This window comes from Botrytis cinerea, chromosome 7 (genome assembly GCF_000143535.2).
Source record: "Botrytis cinerea B05.10 chromosome 7, complete sequence".
Taxonomy (NCBI): Eukaryota; Fungi; Ascomycota; class Leotiomycetes; order Helotiales; family Sclerotiniaceae; genus Botrytis; species Botrytis cinerea.
In genome coordinates, this window is record NC_037316.1 from 952,950 (window position 1) to 976,131 (window position 23,182).

The 23,182-nt window shown below is 43.4% G+C and overlaps 7 protein-coding genes across 9 annotated transcripts; 2 read left to right on the forward strand and 5 right to left on the reverse strand.

Moving 5' to 3' along the window:
• Positions 1-173: 173 nt before the first annotated feature.
• Positions 174-3,309, reverse strand: BCIN_07g02550 (hypothetical protein). Of its 2 annotated transcripts, XM_024693930.1 has the most exons (8): positions 2,777-3,309; positions 2,651-2,703; positions 2,232-2,492; positions 1,664-2,177; positions 1,417-1,617; positions 1,198-1,364; positions 938-1,144; positions 174-874 (listed from the first exon to the last, which is right to left on the reverse strand). In XM_024693930.1, the coding sequence occupies exons 1-8, from the start codon at positions 2,911-2,913 to the stop codon at positions 393-395; spliced, it is 2,022 nt and encodes a 673-aa protein (XP_024549719.1). In that variant the 5' UTR covers positions 2,914-3,309; the 3' UTR covers positions 174-392. The 2 variants fall into 2 exon arrangements, with proteins under 2 accessions (XP_024549719.1, XP_024549720.1); XM_024693931.1 differs by having other exon boundaries at positions 1,664-2,492.
• A 1,466-nt stretch (positions 3,310-4,775) lies between these two features.
• Positions 4,776-7,559, forward strand: Bcymd8. The gene is made up of 3 exons (XM_024693932.1): positions 4,776-5,841; positions 5,890-6,214; positions 6,267-7,559. Exons 1-3 carry the CDS (start codon positions 5,089-5,091, stop codon positions 7,127-7,129), a joined length of 1,941 nt encoding a protein of 646 aa, XP_024549721.1. The 5' UTR covers positions 4,776-5,088; the 3' UTR covers positions 7,130-7,559.
• Positions 7,560-7,750: 191 nt separating this feature from the next.
• Positions 7,751-9,924, reverse strand: Bcrtg2. The gene is made up of 2 exons (XM_024693933.1): positions 9,670-9,924; positions 7,751-9,548 (listed from the first exon to the last, which is right to left on the reverse strand). The coding sequence occupies exons 1-2, from the start codon at positions 9,807-9,809 to the stop codon at positions 7,862-7,864; spliced, it is 1,827 nt and encodes a 608-aa protein (XP_024549722.1). The 5' UTR covers positions 9,810-9,924; the 3' UTR covers positions 7,751-7,861.
• Positions 9,925-10,189: 265 nt separating this feature from the next.
• Positions 10,190-13,313, reverse strand: BCIN_07g02580 (hypothetical protein). The gene is made up of 3 exons (XM_001558628.2): positions 13,157-13,313; positions 12,835-13,098; positions 10,190-12,773 (listed from the first exon to the last, which is right to left on the reverse strand). Exons 1-3 carry the CDS (start codon positions 13,199-13,201, stop codon positions 10,815-10,817), a joined length of 2,268 nt encoding a protein of 755 aa, XP_001558678.1. The 5' UTR covers positions 13,202-13,313; the 3' UTR covers positions 10,190-10,814.
• A 2,189-nt stretch (positions 13,314-15,502) lies between these two features.
• On the reverse strand, positions 15,503-17,627 carry BCIN_07g02590 (hypothetical protein). The gene is made up of 2 exons (XM_024693934.1): positions 17,185-17,627; positions 15,503-17,129 (listed from the first exon to the last, which is right to left on the reverse strand). The coding sequence occupies exons 1-2, from the start codon at positions 17,380-17,382 to the stop codon at positions 15,687-15,689; spliced, it is 1,641 nt and encodes a 546-aa protein (XP_024549723.1). The 5' UTR covers positions 17,383-17,627; the 3' UTR covers positions 15,503-15,686.
• Positions 17,628-18,290: 663 nt separating this feature from the next.
• BCIN_07g02600 (hypothetical protein) lies at positions 18,291-19,421 on the reverse strand (the record flags this gene model as incomplete). The annotated part of the gene is made up of 1 exon (XM_001558625.1): positions 18,291-19,421. One exon carries the CDS (start codon positions 19,419-19,421, stop codon positions 18,291-18,293), a length of 1,131 nt encoding a protein of 376 aa, XP_001558675.1.
• A 1,163-nt stretch (positions 19,422-20,584) lies between these two features.
• Positions 20,585-23,162, forward strand: BCIN_07g02610 (hypothetical protein). Of its 2 annotated transcripts, XM_024693935.1 has the most exons (6): positions 20,585-20,916; positions 21,157-21,221; positions 21,379-21,515; positions 21,587-22,038; positions 22,089-22,523; positions 22,580-23,162. In XM_024693935.1, the coding sequence occupies exons 1-6, from the start codon at positions 20,854-20,856 to the stop codon at positions 23,018-23,020; spliced, it is 1,593 nt and encodes a 530-aa protein (XP_024549724.1). In that variant the 5' UTR covers positions 20,585-20,853; the 3' UTR covers positions 23,021-23,162. The 2 variants fall into 2 exon arrangements, with proteins under 2 accessions (XP_024549724.1, XP_001558673.1); XM_001558623.2 differs by having other exon boundaries at positions 20,585-21,221.
• Positions 23,163-23,182: the final 20 nt, after the last annotated feature.

Below are 23,182 nucleotides of genomic sequence, written 5' to 3' on the forward strand. Positions count from 1 at the left end.
GTATATCTAGAATTGTTTTAGGTAATGCTACACGTGAAAAGAGGCCTACTACTCAATTACTCGTACAGAAATTGAAAGAGCTTGCATCGATAAGTGCTCTGTATGATGAATCGAAGGAAGTAGGAGTAGACTACTAGTTATCAAGCAGGGAGATATGAACGGATGATACGATATGGCCATAGAACTGTTGATTTACAGAACGAAGGTGTTAGGTTTTTACTCAGCAACGAGATTAGGTTCGTCTAGAAATATCATACATGCATACTATGAGTTTTCTTTTCATAGTTCCCCATCTCCAATTTTCCATTCTTACCCCTATCGTAAAAGTCGTCACAGTCTACCTGTCAATCTCCCGAATCAATCTAAATACCATCTACCATTCCATCACCATCCTAATTCTTCCCTTTCGTTGCCCGATCTAAATTGAAAGCTGCACTAATCAATGCCAAATGACTGAATGCCTGTGGTGTATTTCCCAATTGTTCACCACTCCTCGCAATCTCCTCACTAAACATACTCAAATGATTACCAAAACTCAACATATTTTCGAATATGTTCACTGCCTTTACCAGGTACTTTCTATCATAAACACCAGCTCTGGTAAGTGCTTCTACCAACCAGAAAGTACACATAGAAAATGCACCCTCGCGACCACCTACACCATCTTCCGATGTAGAGGTATTGTAACGGAAGACGAGACCAGTTTCTGTGAGTCCTCCCTTTTCAGGAGAAAGAAGAATTTTATCAATCGTGTGCAGAAAACGTGGATCATTGGGAGAGATGAAGAAGACGAGTGGTGCGATGAGAATAGAAGCATCGAGCATAGTGCGTGATTCATAACTTTGAACAAACATTTGCATTTCAGTGTTGTAACCTACACATTTGTCAATTGGCCAAATTCTTTTTAGTCTATACCATATGAATATATATAAATTACCTTTCTGCATGATTTCTTCGTAGATAGTATCACGAACCCTTAACCATTCTGTTTTGTTCGGACATGGCAAACAACGTTTCTCTGAAAGACGTACCCCACGGTCAAATGCTACCCAAAGCATGACTTTGGAATATGTATAATTTTGCTTCTTGCTTCGAACTTCCCAAATTGACATATCGGTATCTTGCCAAATTTTCAAAACATAATCTAAAAATTCTTAGTGCAATGGACTTGTGAAAGACTGACATGAAATAAAATACCTAGAATCTCTCGAACTGCTACCCATTGATCCCAAGTGACAGGCTTGCCATACTTATTCCAAAGGTAGATAGCGTCCATAAGCTCACCGTAGATATCAAACTGTTGATGGAAAGCTGCACCATTACCGATACGAACAGGTCCACTATCTCTATAACCAGAGAGATGGCTATGTATGATTAGTCTATGTAAGGAAAGAAAAGGATATTCCAAGTACTCACCTAAGCTCAAGTTCCGGAATGTCAGTCTCGCCCCTAATTGTGAACATGATTGGTAAAGCGCCATCTGGACCTCTTGACAATCTAAATCGATCACTGATAAAATTCATGTATGCATCTGCCTCATCCACAAATCCCATTCTGAGTAGAATATAAATGGTGAAACTAGAATCTCGTACCCAGGAGTATCGATAATCCCAATTGCTTAAGAAGTTAGTTAGATGCCCATAAAATATTTCAGTATATTTACCGAACTCCACCAATATCTTCAGGAATAGAGAACGTTGGTGCTGCGATGATCGCACCAGTAGGCTCATAAGTCAATAATTTCAAGATCATTAAACTTCTGGCCACAACCTCTCTCCAACGACCTGTATATTTACTTTGGCCAATCCAATTTGACCAATATCTTTGAGTGTCATGTTGTTGTGCATCTAGAACTTCGGTAGTGACGTCCCTGGTAATATGATCCGGAATATCATCACGCAGGACGAATGAAATAGCTTGACCTTCTTGTAATCGTATATTTGCAACGACACCGTCACCTTTACTTTCCTTCTGTCTTACTCGGCGGAATATTAAGGAAGGGCAGGATTCTATATTTTCCTCACCATGATCAATAGTCACATCGAGTTGAAGCTTCAAATCTTTACTGGAAAAGGTGACCGTTTTACTTTCAAGCGCTCCTGGAGGATGTTCCGGCATAAGGATTTCTAGATCATGTTCATCGCGGGCATAGTTGAAGGCTGGAAATATCTCCACGTCTAAACAAAGTTGTGAGATATGATGATTACCGCCGTGTTCTGGATCTCTCTCACCTAAATCGACGCTGCCTCGAATACATTCGACTCGTCGTACCAGCCATTTCTTTAATTCGCCCTGAACTTTTGTAGTCTCCCGGAAAGGCATAGAACTCTTCTTAGCAACATGACTATGATGTGGACGTGGAAAGAAGTCAATCAAATCAACTACTCCTTCTTCATGGATATATCGCGTTTGTAGGATATTTGAGGATGGAAGATATTGTTGTTTTGTGTTGAAAGTAACACCCATTGCAGGTGAGATGGAGAAATGACCACCTGAGGGATTCGCAGAGTTAGCATTGGTAAATGTGATATCTAGGGGTAAGATAAAATCCGGGGTAGCTTATGAAGCTCGTTGCGGGACAGATGAATGAGGGGTAGCTTGATATCCCCAGTATTTTGAGACGACACCACAAGAGAAGCTCCAGACCAACCTTTGTCTTTATCCAGAAGTCGACCAAAAATTGAAGGAGAATCGAAGTCTGGCCTGAATTCACAAAGCATAAGTATTCTGGGAAAGGTAGAGAGAGATACTCCGTCGATAGCAAAACATAGCTTACCAGCACATAAAATCAATACTTCCATCGATACCTACCAACGCACAAGTTCGCATATTCCCAATGAGACCATAATTTTCAATGGGCAGATATCCTGTATCATGGCGACGAGAAGTCTGCGCAATACCGGGGACGGACATTGTTGATAGATCAAGGTACGCGTTTGTTGGAATGAGTGATGCAAGTGGCCTTTTGATGAGAGATGACGAGAAAAGAGTAAACACTTCCAAAAAGAGGAAAGAGGAAAGAGGGAAGAGAAAAGAACAAAGCAATCACAACCGTGTAACGAAATATTGTAGGAAAAGGAGATACGATTGCAATCAAGTCAATCTTACCAGTCGGTGAATTGTGATACGTCAATGGATTGACACCAGATATAAGATTATTTGTGTAGCCGTAAGAATGATGGCTTTTTGCTGCAGGTAGGGTTGAAAACAGGAAATTGATACCTTGCTGAATGGGTAGCTAATAGCTAATAGCTAATAGAGGTTTGATTTAAGAAGAGTTTCAATATCGGAGTCGAATCTCGGATAGCCACGAGAGAAGCTTGAGGAGCAAACGCGATCGATCTTTTCGTCATACCTACGTTATGTTGCGGACGGGATGTGAGGGGAAGGCTTGACATTTCCGTCGTTCCGTTAGGACTAAACCCAACTCAGGTCCCATTCCCTTTTCGTAACAACACGGCAACGCGACAACATGTGATGGCTGGTTGACTTTATCGATTGATACTACTCGAGCAGGTACTGGGTAGACAGGCATGTCCCGTTACCCAGCGTTTCATGAGATTCCCAGAATCATCTTTGTTTGACCAAAAACCTCAAGAGGGTCAGAGGGACAACATGAAGGAATTGTATGAAGATATGTCGTGTTCGCTTAATGGAGTGAAACAAACAGCTATGAGAAGATGCCTTTTGGGCTTCATCGTCTGACACAACATAAGCGGTCAAGAAGGATAGCTGAAGCCATGAAGCAAGAGTTGAGAGCAGGAGTAGAGGTTGGAGTGGGAGTGTGAGTGTGAAACCCCTGAAAATGCAGAAATCCTGTCAATATGTGAGATCAGATACTTTATTTTCATTGGATTTGGACATTTGTTAACATTTTATTTGTTCACACATAAGAAGTCAGTCCGTTTTCGCCTCATCCTAGAATGTACGTATTGACGATCTGTGGATGCTCAAGATATTCAAGATATCCAGGAATTTTTCACTTCTAGAACGACAGATCATACACACATACGTGCCCAGACTAGGATGGAATCGTGGAACTCAAATGATAGCTGTCGGAACGGGGCGGAAGTAGTTCAATCTACCAGGTATCTAGTCGCTCGGTGGGAACTGGAGTGGAGTGTGTGAGTATAGGAAAGACATCACGGATGTCCGCATTGTCCGGTGAAGAGTTTAGATGCGTGTTTGTGGCCAATACGAGGGGGTGAGAGATGAAATATATATACCAGGAAGTAAGAACACATCGATAATCTCGACCGAAGCATCTAATCGATCATGATGATGCTTTCATCATCCCTAGAATCTCATAAGACGACGATCCATACCTGATGTAGGACCTGCAAAGCCTGATATCATAATGTTCAGAGGTCGAGACTCGAGTGGACAGGTGAGGTCAAAGCAATCTCCTAGCTGTAGATAGGTAGGTGGTAGGTATTACCTTCCCGTTGCCATTGCACCCAACGACAGTCTTCAACCATGGACTTGGCTGTTGAGCAGTCACATGGTAAGTACCCGGCGTGCTGTCGGTAGGGAGGTAGGGAGGTCGGCAGGCAGGTGTACAATAACATAACAGCTATTATATAAATACCTATAAATATCAATAAAAAAATAAAAAAATAAACCAAAAATACGTATATCAGTATATCATTTCATCTATTTAACCGCTCGAAATTAAATCCTTGAATGTCGTCTCACAGCATCTCATTCGTGCTCACATCAATGGCCAAGTCAAGCAAGTAACCAGTCGCGTGTGCCTCATACCTTACACCTCCAAAGCTCACACGCATTTGTATCACACCTCCCTCGCCCTCACTTAGTAACACACCTCACACCTCACACTCTGCCCATTGCACTGTACTCTCCTCTGACCCTCTTTTCAACCCCTTGATGCTTGCCAAGACTAGCAAAAGATCCAAAACTTATCCATAATCGGAGATAAATCGCAATCAAATCGCAACTCATCGCGGTATAGTGAGTAAACATGGTTAAAGTGAGGGTCTGATCTCCACACTACTACACCATTCGAAAGGGTACAGGCCCAAAATAATGAAAGGACATTAGCAAATCAACCCTGATTCAGTAATTACCATGGCCTTAGAGGGAGAGACGAGATTCGAGAATCCTGCACAACATCATTCACAATTCGAAGGAGAAGAAGAAGTAGCAGCAGAAGAGGAGTTTCCAAATACCCTACCCAGATCCGATCACATCTCCACTACGAACACTTCACTCGCATCTTCGCAATCACAATCTCAATCTCAATCACAATCACGCTCAAATCAACCCTCACAATCCCATTTTCCCATCCAAACTTTGCCACGAACCTCAATCTCTGAAGCATCGGCGCGTTCGGAAGAAGAATTGTTAGAGCCAGATGCTGCTACAGCTCTCGCAGATTTACATCCAATAGATTCAGATATGGATTCACAACCGTCGGGTCATCGGCGGAGGAGGAGTAGCATGATGAATAACATAGATGGGAGTTTGCGAGCTCCAAGAGCAAAGCGGTCACCGAGAACATCGACAATTGGAGTGGATTTGAAATCCGGAGATAGAGGGTCGGACGACGATTCGAGATCAACTAGTGATGATATGGAATTAAACCATTTCTCAGAAGAGGGCGATTTACAAGATGACGAGGAGACGGGGTTGACTGCTAAATCCAAAGCGAAACGAAAGAAGAAGAAGATACGGCATCAATCAATGGATCATAGAATTGCGGGAGAAATCAAAGTAACAAAAGATGAGCAAAAAGAAGCGGATTGGAATGTTGTAAGGAAGAGTTTGATGAATGGAGTTCTAATAGGACTTTGGTATACATTTTCTCTATCAATATCTATAGTAAGTTCATCGTTTCCCATCTCGTAGATATTTCTAACTTTCAAATAGTATAACAAATGGATGTTTGACCCAAAACATCTTAATTTCCACTTCCCTTTATTTACAACCTGTATGCATATGCTAGTACAATTCTCACTCGCGAGTCTCGTCCTTTACTTTCTTCCTCAATTCCGACCTCGATACGATTCCATATCCAACCCTCATAATACACATGTATCGGATTCAGATATGGCTCAACATGAGGTGGATTCGAAGAAACCGTTAATGACGAGAATGTTTTACTTTACGCGCATAGGACCCTGTGGAATGGCAACGGGTTTGGATATTGGTCTTGGAAATATGTCCTTGAAATTCATAACCCTTACATTTTATAGTTTGTATTCCCTTTTGATATTAAAAAACTTCCATGCTAACATGTATGAAAGCAATGTGCAAATCCTCAGCTCTAGCATTTGTACTTCTATTCGCATTCGTATTTCGTCTCGAAACCCCTTCATGGCGTTTAGTTGGTATCATATTCACAATGACAATTGGTGTGGTCATGATGGTATTTGGCGAAGTGGATTTCTCAACCAAAGGCTTCGTTCTTGTTATATTTGCCGCATTTTTCTCCGGTTTTCGTTGGGGTTTAACACAGATCCTTCTTCTTCGCAATCCAGCAACTTCAAACCCTTTCTCTTCGATTTTTTACCTAGCCCCAATCATGTTCGTCTCGCTTCTCGTCATCGCTACCCCCGTAGAAGGATTTTCCGGCCTTTGGCAAGGTCTTAAAACTCTAGTCGAAGTAAAAGGTCCAGTTTTCGGTCCTTTACTTCTTCTATTCCCTGGTTGCATAGCATTTTGCATGACAGCTTCTGAATTCGCTCTGCTGCAGCGTACATCTGTCGTTACTCTATCCATTGCAGGTATCTTCAAAGAAGTAGTAACGATTTCAGCCGCAGGATTAGTTTTCCATGATCCTCTCACCCCGGTCAATATTTCAGGTCTCTTCGTCACAATAGGTGCAATCGCAGCATATAATTGGATCAAAATTCGAAAAATGAGAGAAGACGCTCAAGATGAAGCACGTAGAATTCATGAAGCGACGGAAAGAGCAAGAGAAAGCGGAAGTGATGCGGATGGTGAAGATGGAGAAAGTGATTGGGATGGTCAGGAAGGTAGTTATGTTACAAGTGATGGCGATGTGCTACCTAATCCGGATAGATTCCAAGTTAAGAAGGGGGAAAGCTCAAGAGCTGAACATGCACCATTGGTGGGTGGCAGTTCCAAGAAGGATTTGAGTGATTGATTTATTATTGATTGGTTGATTGGATAGATAGGTAGGGGATGGGTGGTATCATTGAATTGAGTTGGATTCAACCGCGATTTCAGTATAGATATTCATTTTCATATCAAGAGGAGCCAGACGGTGAGAGAAGAGGAGATGAGGTATATATTTATATAAATATGAGCCCCATATTGTGGGTATGCAACGAAAGCAGGTGATAGCATGAAATTGGATGGGAATACCCGGCGTTTTTTTGTATGCATTTTAGATACGTACCTAGGTACATTGTCTGAGGTGGTTATTTTTGGATGGGTTTGGGTGGTAATAAATATGTGGATGGATGGTTGGATGGATGGTTGGTTGATTATTCGGTTAGTAGCATAGCATAGCATGCGTGTGAAGACATTTGATTTCCTGGATAAAAATTGTAGAAATGCTTGATTGGATATCATTTAACTTCAACTTTGACTATGTATGACTGTATATGTATGTATGTATGTATGTATGTATGTATGTATGTATGTATGTATGTATGTATGTATGTATGTATGTATGTATGTATGTATGTATGTATGTATGTATGTATAGAGTTGGGGTATCATTATCATTATCATATCACATAAATCTTTCCTTTTCTTCTCCTGTCTACCTTCAATTTCTCTCCTCTCCTTTTGTGACCTCTCTTCCCCTCCCCTCCCCTCTCCCTCCTCCCTATCTCATCACATCTCCAGAGCTAAAGCAACAAACCCATACTCAACCCACGATTTCCTGTCCCCAAGAAATCTCAACTCTCCTCTTCATCCCCAACCCTTTCCCCACCTTCCCCACCAACTTTTCCAAATCTACATCTCTCCCCCTTCCCTCCCAAAAAACCTTCAAACAAACCCCCTCCTTCCTCCCCTTCTTCCCCAACCCCTCCTCCCACACCCCCTCAAACCTCAATCCTCCCACCTCTCCCCTTCCCATCCTAGGAACCGTCACAACCCCACAAACCACCCTCGCCACCGCCCCCATATACTCACACCACCACGCCTTTTCCTCCCCCAGCACCTTTCTCAACCCTGCCAAAACCCCTCGATCCACCTTCCCCACATCATTCTCCCACCGCGCACACATCGTCAGTGCCAGCACCGCAATCACCCCATGCGTCAACCCGGGCATCCCTGCGATCGAGCCAGAGATAGGCGCATGCAGTGCGCGCGCCGCGTTGAGATTCGATATATCCGCCATATTGTCACCCATATGTTTCCCTACATATTCTAGAATTTCAGGAGTGAAAATTTCCGTGCCCGACTGAGAATGTGGGAGAGCGGAAGAAAGGATTTTTGCAACGGCGGTGGATTGGATAGGAGTGGTGGATAATTGAGAGGGGAAAAGAAGAAGAGGGTGGGTTTCTTGTATTTGAGGTGGAAGTTTGAGATACAACACCCCTTCGCGATTTCCTCCACCGCAGAATATCACTTCTTTGATTTTGGGGACGGTAGCTATGATTCCCTCGACGACTTCGACGATGGCGGGAAATTGTTCCCGACGTCTTTTACTCATGCCGTGAATCTTATCTTTTTCCTCAGCATTTACTCTGAGCATTTCTTTCGTTTGTTTGAAGCGCTTCCCGGATACTGTGTAGCCGGCGATGGAGGGGATGGGATATGGGTTGATGGAATCAGTATGCATCAACATACTCCCGTAACCTCTGAATCCTCCACCGCAGAAATATATGGTAACGCCTTCACTCTCCACATGCCTCTGAAGTTTGGGAAACCTGTGACATAATCCCTGAAACGTCTCTTGAAATCGAGAACGCATATCAGTGCGAAGATCATGGATTTCATCCCCCTTCATTTTCGCCGTCATCTTCGCTGCTCCAAAAGGCATACTCTTCGCACAAGCCGCGCTTTTCGTCCAATATATTTCTCCCTCTCCCTCTCCCTCTCCCCCTCTCTCTTCCTCAATTTCCATACCAATCTCCGCAGGGCCTCCCGCCCCCCTCCCAGCATCCGCACTATCCATAAACGTCATCTGCACACTCCCACCCCCTAGATCCATCATCACCCCCTCCACCCCTCCAAACCCACTCCTCGCCCCCAACGCCCCCAACAAACTCTCCACCTGCGGACTCAAAATATCCACTTCCAGCCCACTCTCCCTGGCAATCGCCCTGGTCATCTCCTCTCGATTCTCCGCCGTGCGCATCGCCTCCGTCGCAAACACCCCAATGTTCTTCCGCAAAACCCCATACGAATCGCAGATCTTTTTGAACCCCGCAAGACAACCCGCCACGCGCGAAATCGTCTCGGCGTCAAAGTAGAATTCTCGAGACCCAGGAAGAGAAGAGTGGAGGGCGTCGTAGAGAGAAATGGCTGCCCGATCGCGATAGATGCAAGGAAGGAGACGGGATGTAGGAGGTGAGAGATCGGAGATCGAAAAGCGGATTCCATTGCTAGGGTTTGTTTAGTAGGGGATTCTTTCTTTCTTCTCTCTCTCTCTCTCTCTCTCTCTCTTTCTTTTATGTTACAAGGTGAGAAGTAAACAGTACATAGGAAGTGAAAATATAAATATACCTTCCCATATCAACCAAAGCATATAAATGATCTGTAGATTTCTCAGCCCCATCAATATCATGAGGAGGCATTCTGCTAGAAATGTTATCGATAGTTATGACGGATGGATCTGCCACAGAGGCATTTGTACTGTCTCCCATCTTGAGACAAGAAATTATCGAAGACGTATGGAATCTTTTAGAAGGATTTCTCTGTGATTTAAACAAAAGTCATTTAGGAAATCTCATTGAAAATGGCATCGTGGTACACGCTGCCAACTTTTTGGGACTTGGATGTTGTGTCTCGATAAAATGTGCCCCGCGTTTTGGAGGGGCATAACATGTGATTGAAATTGTTCCTTGATGTTTTTTTGACTAGAGCTATTACCATTTTCAATTGTTGCGCTATCAATAAAGATCTTTTAGGCAATGTTTCCTGACCATGTTGATATTACTTATTTAGTAGTTCATTGGACGTTGTCACTAATCTCACATATCATATTGACATCCACAAGGTAAGATACAATCAAGTTCAATCAAGTTGGGCAAGATAAAACAAAACATCTCTATTTATACAACTCATAGTATTATCATACAAGCAGAATAGGAAACTAATGAGCAAGAAAATTGAAAAGCATCGCTTAAATCTTTTTCTCAGCAGAGAATTCATCCATCCACCAACCTTCATCCGTCAGCAAAGTTCCACCACAGTTCAATCAAAACCACATCCACCGAGGCCTATGACGATTCTTGAAGTCAAGCCCCCTTCAACGCATCCATCAACATACCCATTCATCATTAAAACACCACTACAGTTAAGTACAGTCCGATTTAACCCAACCCATGAAGAAATCTCAAAATTCCTAGAACCTATTCACCAATACCCAGACCACCAACCCAAAAACCAACATTCCATCCTAGTATCCAAACCACAAGCTCTATCAATATCAAGGTTCTTTCATGCCCCAAGGTATAAACACAAGGAGGAAGTTCCTCACTCGCAAAGTAGGAGTGTTTTCAATCATAGAAATGTGAAGTTCGAGAATCCAAAATTAGTCGTTAGTCATGTTGTGGCGAACCCCGTCATTGTAAATAATGCCATGAAATTCCTCGTATCATCCTTCAAGTCGATGTCGATACCACAATCAACCGTAAACCTTGCTTATCTTACATGCCGTGATTATCTTCATCCACGTTATCATTATGATGATCGACGCCATGGAAAGCATCGCCAAATGCACTATCATCAACGAGATCACCCAAACCATGTCCATCCTCCATATTATCACCAGCATCATATGAAGCTAAAGCATCACCAGCTGTATCTAAATCTTCAAGGTCAAAATCATTCTCGTTGAGTTCGGTATGATGTTCTTGTTCTTCCTGTTCCACTTGATGTTCTTGAAGTTCTTGTTGTGGTTCAGGTAAAGACGTAGAGGTGTTTGGTTGTTCCAATGCATTGTTATCGGAAGATGGCTTGCCAAAATCTGATAATGTTGATTGTTGATTTAGATTTTGATTTTCAGAATTTTGTGTGCCGTTGTTTGTATTGTTGTTAGAAGGGTCTGCGGTAGGTGAGATACCTCCTGGTGGGACAACAACCCAGTCTGATGTATCAGCACCTGTTGTAGGTGGCGCTGTTGTAGTCATAGGTTGTTGAGTTTCTGCTGTTGAAGTTGAGTCCTGCATATGAACATCATTTTGTTCTTGTTGTGGGGGAGATTGACTCTGTTGTGTAATTTGTGGTGTTCCCATAGTTTGAGAAAGATGTGGAGATGCCATATGTAAAGCTCCAGCTGGTGTAGTTGCTGCAGAAGGATGCTGTAAGTGACCAGGAGTTGGATAATTAGCACTTATTGGTGTGGCGTGTGATGAAGATGGATTACTGTTGTGGAATTGATCCAGTAAACCAGCAGTGGAATTGGTCATGTCAACATCACCGACATCACCAATTTCAGTGTCATTCATAAGAACGCCACTTTGTTGAGAGTTATTTCGAGAAGGTTGAGAAGGTGGAGGACTTGCTCGTGCAGTAACTTCTTCATATCCACCATCTTGAATACGACGAAGTTCACTAATTGCAACTGCATGACGACCAAGAGAAGCTTCAACCTTTGCAAGAACATCATCAACCTTGGAAGGAATCTTGATTGGAGTTTCAGATTCTTCATTCTCTTCTTCATCGATTTTACCTTCAAGTCTCCAATATTCGGGACCAATATCTGAAGGATCATCAACAGCCGTTCGTAATTCTTTCTCAGCTTGAGAAATAAGAGAACCTCTTTGAAATTTTGCAAGACGCTTTGCATGTCTTGCTTTCATTTTTTCAATGTCCTTATTGGTTTGTGCAATAGTATCATGAGCTCTTTTGCGGAACTCATCTGCCTTCCCAGGATCAAGACGACCAACATAATTAAGTGTTGGTTCTTCAGTTTCTTTGAGAGGAGCGTTAAATATGCCTTCAGTGAGACTACTTAATTCACCACGAAGACCAAGTCCAAGGTCCGTGGGAACAATTTGATTAACGGCGTAGGGTGAAGAGAGTACTTCCTCCATCCACTCATAGTTTGCAAGGAACCTGCTATAGCTGATTTCTCTAGGTGTTGTGAGGTCAAACCAGTCTCCTCGAGAATTTTCTTCTTCGTCTTCTTCGACAACTGCAGCAGCATTATTTGCGACTGCGGCTTGAGCTACGTTTGCTGTACGAGCGCGTTTTGATGGCGGGCCAGGTTGAGGATGAGTAGGATATGCCATTGTTTGAGGAACTCTTGGCGGAATGCTTGCTGCATACATCGGAGCACCTCTTGGATGACCACGAGGGAAATCGATTTTTGCCCAATTTGCTCTATCATGAAGTAAAAACTCCTTGTGAATAAGTTGACCTTGCTGATGCAAGTATTGTCGTGTACTCATAATGGTTTGAATTTGTTGATTGATTGGGATCATATGCGGTGGGAGACGATCCTCGGGAGGAGCTTGAGTATAATGTATAATCCATAGATTTGGATCAGGTGAAGGGTTTTGATTTGGAATTCGTGGTGGTAAAAGTCGATATCGGCGACGAGTATGAGATGCGATGGGTTCTCCAGTACCATACCCAATTTTGCAATGATAGATTTCTAAAGTCTGCAAAAGCAAACGAGGTCAGATAAATTCTGTTTGGGTCATCATGTTTGAATAAACTCACGCAGCCCATAACTTCGAGAGAGAAAGCTGCCTCTCCAGGAGCCCAAACGTAACCATCACTTGGAAATTCCTGACCCATTGTAGGTGTCTGCCATGATAATAAGACGGTGCCATCAACCGGTCGGTCCAGGTAAGTCCAATAAACAGGAGCTTGATCGCGAGTGATTTTTGGTCCATTCATAAGCCATTCTGCCACTCTCTCGGGATGTAATTGTGTAGGTGTAATTGGAAATCGATATGTAGAGAGAAGATGAACGTGATGTAACTGCGCAATGAATTAGATTATTATTGACAATTGAAGCCGGAAGAAGTTGTAAACATACCAAATCGCGATGGATCCCTTGAGAAGGGTCTTGCATTACCTGCATCGTGGAGGTAATAATTGAAATCGCAACAAGAAAAGCTTGTAATTGCCGCAAGTTCGAAGAAATTTGGCCAGGAAAGAAATTGATAATCGACAGGTGAAGTTCACAATCAATCTGTCGCGAGTGTTAGCAGACGCGAATTTGGTGATGGAAGTTGAAGAGGTACTAACTAGTTCTAGCCCAGCACGTGATATCTTACCTCAATGTAGAAGGACGGAGACTTGTAAAATCGTAAGACAACAACGCGAAAGAAGTTGATCAAAAACTTGCTGAAGGGAACACCAAGCTTTCGGAATCTTTGGTTCAGCCAAAGGTGCGGGTAGCTATCGGTCCCATATTCTCAAGAGAAAGTCAGTTGCGGCATTCGGCCGGTAATCCAATCCAACAGGCGAGCAGCTCCAGAGTTCCAATTTCGAGCCAGAATTTCGAGCCATGGGATTTCAAGCAATACCATATTCATTGACTTCTCCCTTGTAATAAAGTAGCAGGGTCTCAGGTTCCAAATCCATCTCTGGGAATTGTACACATTTAGCTCTGTGCTCTTCCACGAGATATCCATTGAATCCATCGTAGCTCCAGTCATAATCTTCTGTCTGATAGGATGGTTAGTTTATTGCATCTGGATGGATCAATTGGTTTCAAAAAGGGGGTGGCAGCAAGTCAGATACACAGACAAAAGATACAACAAGGAGCTTGAAAGGCACACAGGAGTGTATACTAACAGTGTCCATTACATCGCTCTCAAGGGATCTCAACACATTCCCAACCCCGAATTTTACTACCTCTCGACCCAAGGCGACAAACCCCTTGCCATTTGGACGCAGTAAGAGTCGCTCAGTAGAGATTGCTGGAGGAGACCTTGAACATTTTGAGAAATTCGGGATGAGCACCGACTTTGCCTCTTTCTTATTCTTCACAACTCCGCCAAAGCTAGTTTCTTTGGCGAACTTCGAGTTAAATACTGGCTTTTCCGACTTTCCAGGCTTTTTCGCTTTGGTTCCGCTAGAGGTATTCGTCTTGACAGGATATTTGATCTTTTTATCAAGATCCATTTGATCTTCCTTTGGTTCACCGCGTTCAACGGGATTGCAAGATTTCGTCAGGGAGGTCTTTATTCCTCGCAGCAAAGCTGCTTGCCGTTTGCTCAAGGGGTGATGAGCGAGTTGATTAGGAGAGGTCGCAGGAGTTGATGCGGAGCTACTCATCATCTCATCTGGGCTAGAAACCTGCTTCTTTGGGGAGGTTACCGTCCTTTTTGTATTCTTCGTAACTCTACCTTTGAGAGTTTTATGAACGATTGATCCGTTCATCTTGGTGGGAGTCGAGGGAGCAATTGGGTTTAATTGAAAAGAAAGCATTGTAATTTCAAACGTATGTATGAATTGTTAATACTCTTTTGTGTTTAGTTAGTTGTATTAATTGATCGTGGTTGTAAGTTGTAGCTGTAGGTTGTAGCTGTTGTTATGGTGGTAGTAATCCTAGTCGTAACAGTTGTAAGTTATTTTTCGGTATCAGATTTGCCTTTTAAAGAAAAGAAGAAGATAAGTTGTTTTCAATTAAAGCTACGGTCACGTAAGAAGAGGCTTGGAGAGGGCCACGAGGTATATCTGCAGTACCTTACTGACCGTATCAAATTTCATTCGCCTACATCCAAAGTTGACTTTTCGTATTTTACAGTGAATTTCGATAGGCGAGTATGATTGATTATGACGAGGAAGACGATAAGGAAGGTGAAAGTGAAGTTTGGAAGATGTTTATATTGATGATTGCCATTTCGACGCCAGTCCAGGAGTATGAATCGTTGTCAATTAGCGGTCATGGGCGATCGATATCAACAGCCGAATCATCGCTTCGAGTGAAATAGGGGGAAACTGGAAGAGTCATTCATGTCACATCTTACAGGAATCGAGTCTGATTCATAGGTATCAGGTAAATATTTATCCGCAGTATGATGTGCTGCGTAAAGTCAATTTAAGCTATTTTGCTGGCATTTACTCCAGGTCAGTATTTTATCTACTCCTTGCCGGCATTGTCGTTGGTTCCAGATCAGTGTTCTCGTCTGATCCTCGTTAGCATCCTCGCTTGCTCTCAGTCATCTGTTGCAATCAATCAAATACTATATGAGAGGTGAGAAATTCCAACGCTTCGGGATTCGAGATGGGCTGTTGATGATAGGTGCTATGTGAGGGGAATGCATGTGAGCAATGGCATGGCAGGGCTGCTTGGGAGGTGTAGGATTTGTGATGAGATAATACCTCTGGATATTTACTCTGTTTTATTTTGCTATTCTCGTTTCTGTATGCTTGCTTTCTGTTGCATTTACTTTAGATTGTAAAGTTGTATAGTTGCATGTATTCATTATCTTAACTATAAATGGCTTGTACTTGCACCGAACGCCTAATATACCGTAGGATATTCAAATTAACACCCTTAAATTCACAAATTTTCCAAAAAGATCCTCAACCTCCGAAAGATCCCCCAAAAGAAACTACCACCCCACAACCTTCATCCTCACATTCATACCCCCTACCGGTTTCGTCGTCACCACCCCACCCACCTTCACCCTCTCCTCCTTATCCCACATTTCCCACTCCAAACCTCCTACCGTCCCAGCCAACAAACACTTAAACTCACTAATCGCAAACCCTTTTCCAATACAACTCCTCTCGCCATGGAAAAACGTCATATTCGCAAAATTGCTCTCCGCGCCTCCGGTATTCGCACACCCGTCTTGGAGCCAGCGCTCTGGAGACCATTCATCGGCCTTGGGGCCCCAGAGAAGTGGAGATCGGTTGATCGCGAGGGGGGAAATGAGCATGCGTGTTCCGAGAGGGATTGAGAGGGGTGCGGAGTTGGGAAGTGTGATGCTTGTAGGGCGGGTGGTTTTGCGTACGGAGATAGGAACGGTGGGATAGAGACGCAAGGTTTCTTGCATGACAGCGTTGAGAATGGGGAGAGAATCGATGATTGTGTGATCTGGTTGTGAGGAGTTGGGATCGCTCGGGGAAGGAATCGCAGCGTGGATTTCTTGACGGAGTTTGGCTTGCCAGTCAGGATGGATGGCGAGGAGATAGATGGCCCATGTGAGTGCTGAAGATGTGGTTTCGTGACCTGCGGCTAGGAATGTAAGGAGTTGATCTTCGAGGTCTTCGTTGCTGAAATCGTTGGATCGGACGAGGATACTGAGGATATCCATTCCGTCTATTGTTTTACCTTCGCTTACTGCTTGTCGTTTTTCATCGATGACTTCGCGACAGAAGGTTCGAAGATTCCCGGTTGTTTCAGCAATTACCTTGCTATATTTGAATGGGAGTTTTTGAATGAGATCTTGAGGGCCGAAGATATTGGCTGCGAAGTAAAGACCCTTACCAAGGGTAGGTTCGAGAAGTTCGTTGTAATCCCGTACGAGAGGATCATCTGGATTTCGAAGAGCACCAAAGTCCCTACCCACACCAGCTACACCAATAATATCTAATGTAACACGAGTAGCCCATTCATTAAATTCGATATGTGATTCATTTCTTTTCTCCAATGTACTTGTTTCGCTTATCTCTTGAGAGATACCTTCGACAAGACCAAGAGCTTTAGACCAGAATACTGGATATAGTCCTCTTATGTGTTTGACTTGAAAAGCGGGAAGTAAATGTTTGCGTTGAAACTTGTGAAGAGAACCTTCAGACAGGATAGGTCCCTCGCCCAAGATCAAAGAAAGAAATTTCCGAACTCCATGTGGCTTTTCATAATCGTATGAATTATCCGCTAGAATAGTTTTCAATACTTGAGGAGATGTTGGAACGAGTCTTTCAATATTGCCAAAGGATCGAATCCGGAGTAAACCATCATTTGGTACATCTCTAACGAACTCTTGAATTTTTTGTCCGGGCGGCTTGGTAAATTGTGCTGTGCCATTACCCCAGAGAAAGTTATACGACTAGATATGAATGTTAGTAATCGAAGAAAGTTTCGAAAAGCAAGAAAACACTCACCACTGGACCTGGTAGATGACGAAGAGGACTGAAGAAGAAAGGGTATATGAACATGCGCCAAAATGAAAATAATGAAATGTCAACTAGAAGAAAACGAATCGCTGATCTCGAAATCCGGTCGACAATGAAGCAGTGTGGAAAAACATAAACCAAGATTGCAGCAAGAGCTGTACAAGCTACCCATTCTGTTTTCGCCATCTTTCCAATTTCTCTCAATCAAATATAAATATGTATAGTAATAATGCGAAGAAGAAATACAAGTAGGATTACCCACACGATCATAGAAAGAAGGAAGCCTATGTATCTTATATCTAGCAAGCTTCAATCGCCTAGCCATACAAAACCGTACTATCAACACTTTAGAAACAATCTACCAGGCAATTCAATGGACGTTTCAACAACGAACGGAAGCAACCCTGGCAGTCCATCAGTCAAGTACGGCCAGGTTCATCTTTCATCTCGGAATCACATGCTATTTGACATGTTTACAGCTTTGACAACACCAAAACTCTTTGGTTTTTGCCTGAAACACGAATCGATGGAACAAGGGGTACGTTTCTAAATTTCCTTGCGAGCCAGTCAGAGTTCTTGCAATTGAGTTATCATCAAGGCTGAGCGATAAATCCTGATAATGTGTGGTGGGGTAGGATAGTATGGGGGAGTGTTCTTTCTGTGGCAGGCACGCGGAACTGAGGCGGGGTGTGCATTGGCTGACTAACCTAACTACTATTCCCCTTAATACACGAACCGATAATCATGGCCACACCAATCATTTCTCTCTGAAGACTAGGCGTGATTGGTATGTAGGTACCCTTTGAAACAATCATAAATTCAAACTATTGTTATGCTTATCTATTAAGTAAAGAATGCTGCTCTGGGTAATTTCGACCATACAAATTATCGTGGCGTTGTATCTCAAGGATCAGCTCGATCAGAAGTGTACCATTAATGAATATAAAGCCAAACCTCGGTTGCGTTGCTTTTGACATGCGCCGACGATCATTACTTCTCTCTCTCGTCCTTTCTTCCTCGTCCCTTCTTCCCCTCCCCATAAACTTCGACTAGCCTGACACCCACTGACTTGGTATCAAGTCATAATCTGACAATTATCCTAAAACCTTCAAGCCACCCTTAGTTTTGCTTCCCGCCTTTTGTATTCCAGCTCCAGTCCTATCTTTATTACCTTGTCCCCCATCATTCCTATTACCTCCTTTACCCTTGTTTTTATTATTCTTTCCATGTTTGTTGTCCTTAGGTGTAACAGCCTTGATCTCGGTAGTGCTTCTTCTTAAAAGAACAGGATGACTACCGATATATTTTCCTTGCATATCCCTAGCAGCTTGAAAGAAATCATCTCCATCACTAAAACTGACAAACCCATAACCTTTACTTTTCGTAGTACGTTTATCTCGAATAACTCGTGCTTTTTGTAAGGACGTCCAACGAGAAAATGCCTTGTGTAAAGATTCATCAGTAACTTCACCAGCAAGATTACCAACGAAAAGGCGAAAATGAGAAGGATCCCATTCAAGAAGGGAGGAATCTGTCCATTGTGAGCCACCACCTGTTCGTACAACTGTCTTTTGGTTGGTCTTAGAATCCGACACAATTGCTGCCACACCTGTATCATTGTGCGCGGCGTTTGTGATTGCTTGTGAAGTCATGCTAGGTCCAGTCTCGGTTCTACCTAATGGTGTCGCATTCGCATTCGATGCTGATGTGGAACTTTCTCCAGGCGTTGGGTATTTTCGAACAGCTCCAGTATAACCATTATTAGAGGTAGAAGTTGCATTTGCATCCTTTCCAGCGTATGCGCTTTGCCATTGTGCTATTTGGGCTGCCATCTCTGGATCTTCATCATATCCACCCACACCACGTCCTGCAGATGCTGTCGGTGGCGCAAAGGGATTTCGAATTTGTGGTGCAGCTCCATAAGCAGCTTCTTGTTGTGGTGCACCAGAATATGGATTATATGGTTGAGGCTGCTGATAAGCCGTGGGAGGTTGTTGAAAGCCTTGATGGCTTGGCTGTACTGGAGCAGCTACCGATCTGGGAGCGAAACCAGCAAAGCCGCCATATCCTCCTGATGCAGGAGGTCTCGATGGGCCATTGTTGTTGTTGTTACTGAATGCAGGTTTAAAACCGGCTTGTGGATTTGTGGATGGAGGTGGTCGAGCGGGTAAGGAGGGATGTGGCGAAGGAGTGGATTTGATACCTGGTGGTGGTGGATAGGACATGATGAATTGCTGTACGTATATCTCTTGATGAGTGTTTAGACGTACCTTTGCGCTTTCAAAACGCACTGGCTATACCAAAAACCCTAAACAGAAACCGAATATTTCTTGCGAAACTCTGTTGTGATTGTTGTTGACTTTTCCGATGTAGATATATCAAGGTTTGCGATTAAGTGGCGTTGAAATGTGCGCGTTTTTGATTGATACGGCTGGGATAGTTTATGATTTGGCAATGCGACCGACGTTGTTGTCTACGATGCGGCGCCGAGAATGCATCAATCTAGAATTATTTTACAGCACGTGATGCATATTAGTCAGCTTGCGTTGAGCTCTGGCTGACTCAGCATCTGTGCCTTAGAACGTGGGCTCTGCAATAGTTGTTTCGGGCCGATCGGAAAGATGAATTTCCCGTTTGTTTTAGCTTGGTGGGGTGAACTACGAAATACCTAGTAATAAATATCAACAACCACTTGGCTCGTCATAACTGTTGGTGGTGAGAAGAAAACGGAAACATCTAGAAGTCTAGAATTTCCCTAAACGAGGACCTGAGTTGGAAGAGTTGGTCGACGAGAATGGATATTGCGCTTTGTAGATGTAGATGTAGATGAGTTGTGCATTGTGCGTGATGTAGGTTTACCAACCGGAGAAATGACAAGCAGAGAAGAAAGAAAATATGTAGATAAAAGTGGGGTGGAGGGGACTGACAACTTACACTTTTACTCTGCACTTGCACGTTACCAGACAAACAGCCTGGCACAGGAAATGCTGACCAACGGAGAATCCTATTCCTATGGGAAGGCGGTATGGAGAATATCTGGAGCGACGAGGTGCGAGGTGCTCACTTTGTCAGCATGGCACGAGAAAGAGAAATGCTGTAAAGTAAAGTAAAGTAGCCAGCGAGGACGAGTCGGCATATCATCGCACCTCGTTCACCCATGATCAATGTCAAACCAGATGAATAATCCAGAGGCGTCACCGAAGAGCAAGCAAGTGTCTCGTAAGCCATCATGGAAAAAGCCATCGTAATTGGGATACCCGGACAGACCTTTTCTATTCTCGATACAGCTTCACCGAAGATGTCGAGGAGGGACGAGTTAGTAAGGAGGGGTAATGCATTCAGCCAATCATCGCCACGGAACCAAATTAATGGCCCAAAAGGGTTAAATGATTGAAGAATCGTATATAGAAGTAATCCAATCATTTTCGCTACTACATCATAATATCATAATATCTCGCTGCGTCGTATATTCTCCCATAAAGATCTTCCGAAAACAGCTCGTCGGCGTTAAATTCTTGGGGTCCTTTGGGAGAGCATCTCCTCCAAGCAAGGCAAGGCAAGGAAGAGGTCAAGGTCAAGGTCAAGGTCATCCATCCATCCATCCATCCATCCATCCATCCATCTTGGGAGCCAAAGGGTCGAGTACGGACTTGGAGTATGAACGTGAACATGAGACCAGGAGTCCCACGAAATAGTAATAGCGGTGCCGGTGCTTCTGAAGTAAGTTAACTAACTAATCAAAAGAATAAGAGAGCTTTGCTTTGCCCCTCCTTTTAAAATGGTTGTTTTGGAGAAGGCCCAACCATCTTTCATTACTTAACCATCCTCCCATCCTCCCTTCTCTTTCCTACCTCTTCTATTTTAGTCTCCCTCTTCATTCTTCCCCCCCTCCCCATTTCTTCCGAACAACAAATTAATTCTCAACTCTTTTGTCAACAACAATCATTGAAACATCATCAGGATAAATTCAATCAACGTTTAATTCATCTACAAAACCATCTCAAGATGTCTGCACCACAAGCAACGTAAGTATTATTCACATCCTTTGCATACATCCCAACAAAAGAGCTGTTGCCCTCCATGTCGTCGTTGCAAGAATACCCCGCCATCAGACACGTTTCTTTTCAAATCAAACATAGCAACAAACATCCCCTTCAAACATACTTACTGACGATGATTCAGCGGAGATTTCGGCCTCATCGGCTTGGCTGTTATGGGTCAAAACATTATCCTCAACGCTGCTGACCACGGTTTCAACGTTATTGCTTTCAACCGTACCACATCAAAGGTTGATCGTTTCCTCGAGAATGAGGCTAAGGGTATGACAATTTCTCCATTACTCTTTTGGCAGATGATGAGAATCAAAACTCTAACGACCCTGGCTCTACAGGCAAATCCATCGAGGGTGCACACTCAATTGAAGAGTTCTGCGCCAAGTTGAAGAAGCCCCGTCGTATTATGCTTTTGGTCATGGCTGGTAAGCCAGTTGACGACTTCATCGAGACCATCCTCCCACACATTGAGGAAGGTGATATCATCATTGACGGTGGTAACTCACATTTCCCCGATACCAACCGCAGAACAAAATACTTGGCTCAAAAGGGTATCCGTTTCGTTGGTAGCGGTGTTTCCGGTGGTGAAGAGGGTGCCAGATACGGTCCATCTTTGATGCCTGGTGGAAACGAGGAGGCCTGGCCATACATCAAGGATGTTTTCCAAAGCATTGCTGCCAAGTCTGATGGTGAGGCATGCTGCGAATGGGTTGGTGATGAGGGTGCTGGTCACTACGTCAAGATGGTTCACAACGGTATTGAGTATGGTGACATGCAACTCATTTGCGAAGTATGTAAATCTAATCACCTTTGACGAGAATTTTAAACTGACTTTTATAGGCTTATGATATCATGAAGCGTGGTCTTGGTATGCAAGACAAGGAAATCGGTGATGTTTTCGCCGAATGGAACAAGGGTGTCCTCGATTCATTCTTGATCGAAATTACCCGTGATATTATGTACTTCAACGATGATGATGGAACCCCACTCCTCGAGAAGATTATGGATTCCGCTGGACAAAAGGGTACCGGAAAGTGGACTGCCATCAACGCTCTTGACCTCGGAATGCCAGTTACTTTGATTGCCGAGTCTGTCCTTTCCCGTTGTCTTTCATCCCTCAAGGAGGAGCGTACTCGTGCCTCCAAGGTCCTTTCTTACGTTGGACGATCAAACAAATTCGAGGGTGACAAGAAGCAATTCCTCGAGGATTTGGAGCAAGCTTTGTATGCTTCAAAGATTATTTCATACGCTCAAGGTTTCATGCTTATGCAAGAGGTACGATCAGATCCATAAAAACTTGAAAAAATATTTTGATACTAACAATGTTTCAGGCTGCTAAGGAATTCAAATGGAAGCTCAACAAGCCATCCATTGCTTTGATGTGGAGAGGTGGATGCATTATCAGATCCGTTTTCCTCAAGGATATCACAGCTGCTTACCGTGCTGATGATAACTTGGAGAACTTGTTGTTCAGTGACTTCTTCAACAAGGCCATCCACAAGGCTCAACCAGGATGGAGAGATGTTGTTTCCAAGTCTGCCCTCATGGGTATTCCAACCCCAGCTTTCTCCACTGCTTTGTCTTGGTTCGATGGTTACCGTACCAAGGATCTCCCAGCCAACCTTCTCCAAGCCCAAAGAGATTACTTTGGTGCCCACACCTTCAAGATCAAGCCAGAGCACGCCTCTGAGAAATACCCAGTCGGAAAGGATATTCACGTCAACTGGACTGGACGTGGAGGAAATGTTTCCGCTTCTACTTACCAAGCATAAATTGGATATATTTTTTATTGATGGGAAAGATAGCGCAATGGCGATTCATGCCTAAAATTGGCGACAGGGGAAATGTATTTAGACTACGCATGCAATGAATGAAATGAAATGGTACACGAATTAATTTATTTGATGGTTTACATTACTTTATTGTTGAACATG

Coding starts and splice junctions, on each gene's coding strand:
- BCIN_07g02580 (XM_001558628.2), bottom strand. CDS start 13,201: ATGCAGGTAATGCAAGACCCTTCTCAAGGGATCCATCGCGATTTG. Junction 13,099..13,156: donor AAGGGATCCATCGCGATTTG/GTATGTTTACAA, acceptor TTCATTGCGCAG/TTACATCACGTTCATCTTCT. Junction 12,774..12,834: donor CTCTCGAAGTTATGGGCTGC/GTGAGTTTATTC, acceptor TTGCTTTTGCAG/ACTTTAGAAATCTATCATTG.
- BCIN_07g02610 (XM_024693935.1), top strand. CDS start 20,854: ATGAACGTGAACATGAGACCAGGAGTCCCACGAAATAGTAATAGCGGT. Junction 20,917..21,156: donor GCGGTGCCGGTGCTTCTGAA/GTAAGTTAACTA, acceptor AAACATCATCAG/GATAAATTCAATCAACGTTT. Junction 21,516..21,586: donor CCTCGAGAATGAGGCTAAGG/GTATGACAATTT, acceptor CTGGCTCTACAG/GCAAATCCATCGAGGGTGCA.
- Bcymd8 (XM_024693932.1), top strand. CDS start 5,089: ATGGCCTTAGAGGGAGAGACGAGATTCGAGAATCCTGCACAACATCAT. Junction 5,842..5,889: donor TTTCTCTATCAATATCTATA/GTAAGTTCATCG, acceptor ACTTTCAAATAG/TATAACAAATGGATGTTTGA. Junction 6,215..6,266: donor CATAACCCTTACATTTTATA/GTTTGTATTCCC, acceptor CATGTATGAAAG/CAATGTGCAAATCCTCAGCT.
- BCIN_07g02550 (XM_024693931.1), bottom strand. CDS start 2,913: ATGTCCGTCCCCGGTATTGCGCAGACTTCTCGTCGCCATGATACAGGA. Junction 1,618..1,663: donor GAAGATATTGGTGGAGTTCG/GTAAATATACTG, acceptor TAACTTCTTAAG/CAATTGGGATTATCGATACT. Junction 1,365..1,416: donor ATTCCGGAACTTGAGCTTAG/GTGAGTACTTGG, acceptor AATCATACATAG/CCATCTCTCTGGTTATAGAG.
- Bcrtg2 (XM_024693933.1), bottom strand. CDS start 9,809: ATGGGAGACAGTACAAATGCCTCTGTGGCAGATCCATCCGTCATAACT. Junction 9,549..9,669: donor GCTTTGGTTGATATGGGAAG/GTATATTTATAT, acceptor AACAAACCCTAG/CAATGGAATCCGCTTTTCGA.
- BCIN_07g02590 (XM_024693934.1), bottom strand. CDS start 17,382: ATGGCGAAAACAGAATGGGTAGCTTGTACAGCTCTTGCTGCAATCTTG. Junction 17,130..17,184: donor GTCATCTACCAGGTCCAGTG/GTGAGTGTTTTC, acceptor ATTCATATCTAG/TCGTATAACTTTCTCTGGGG.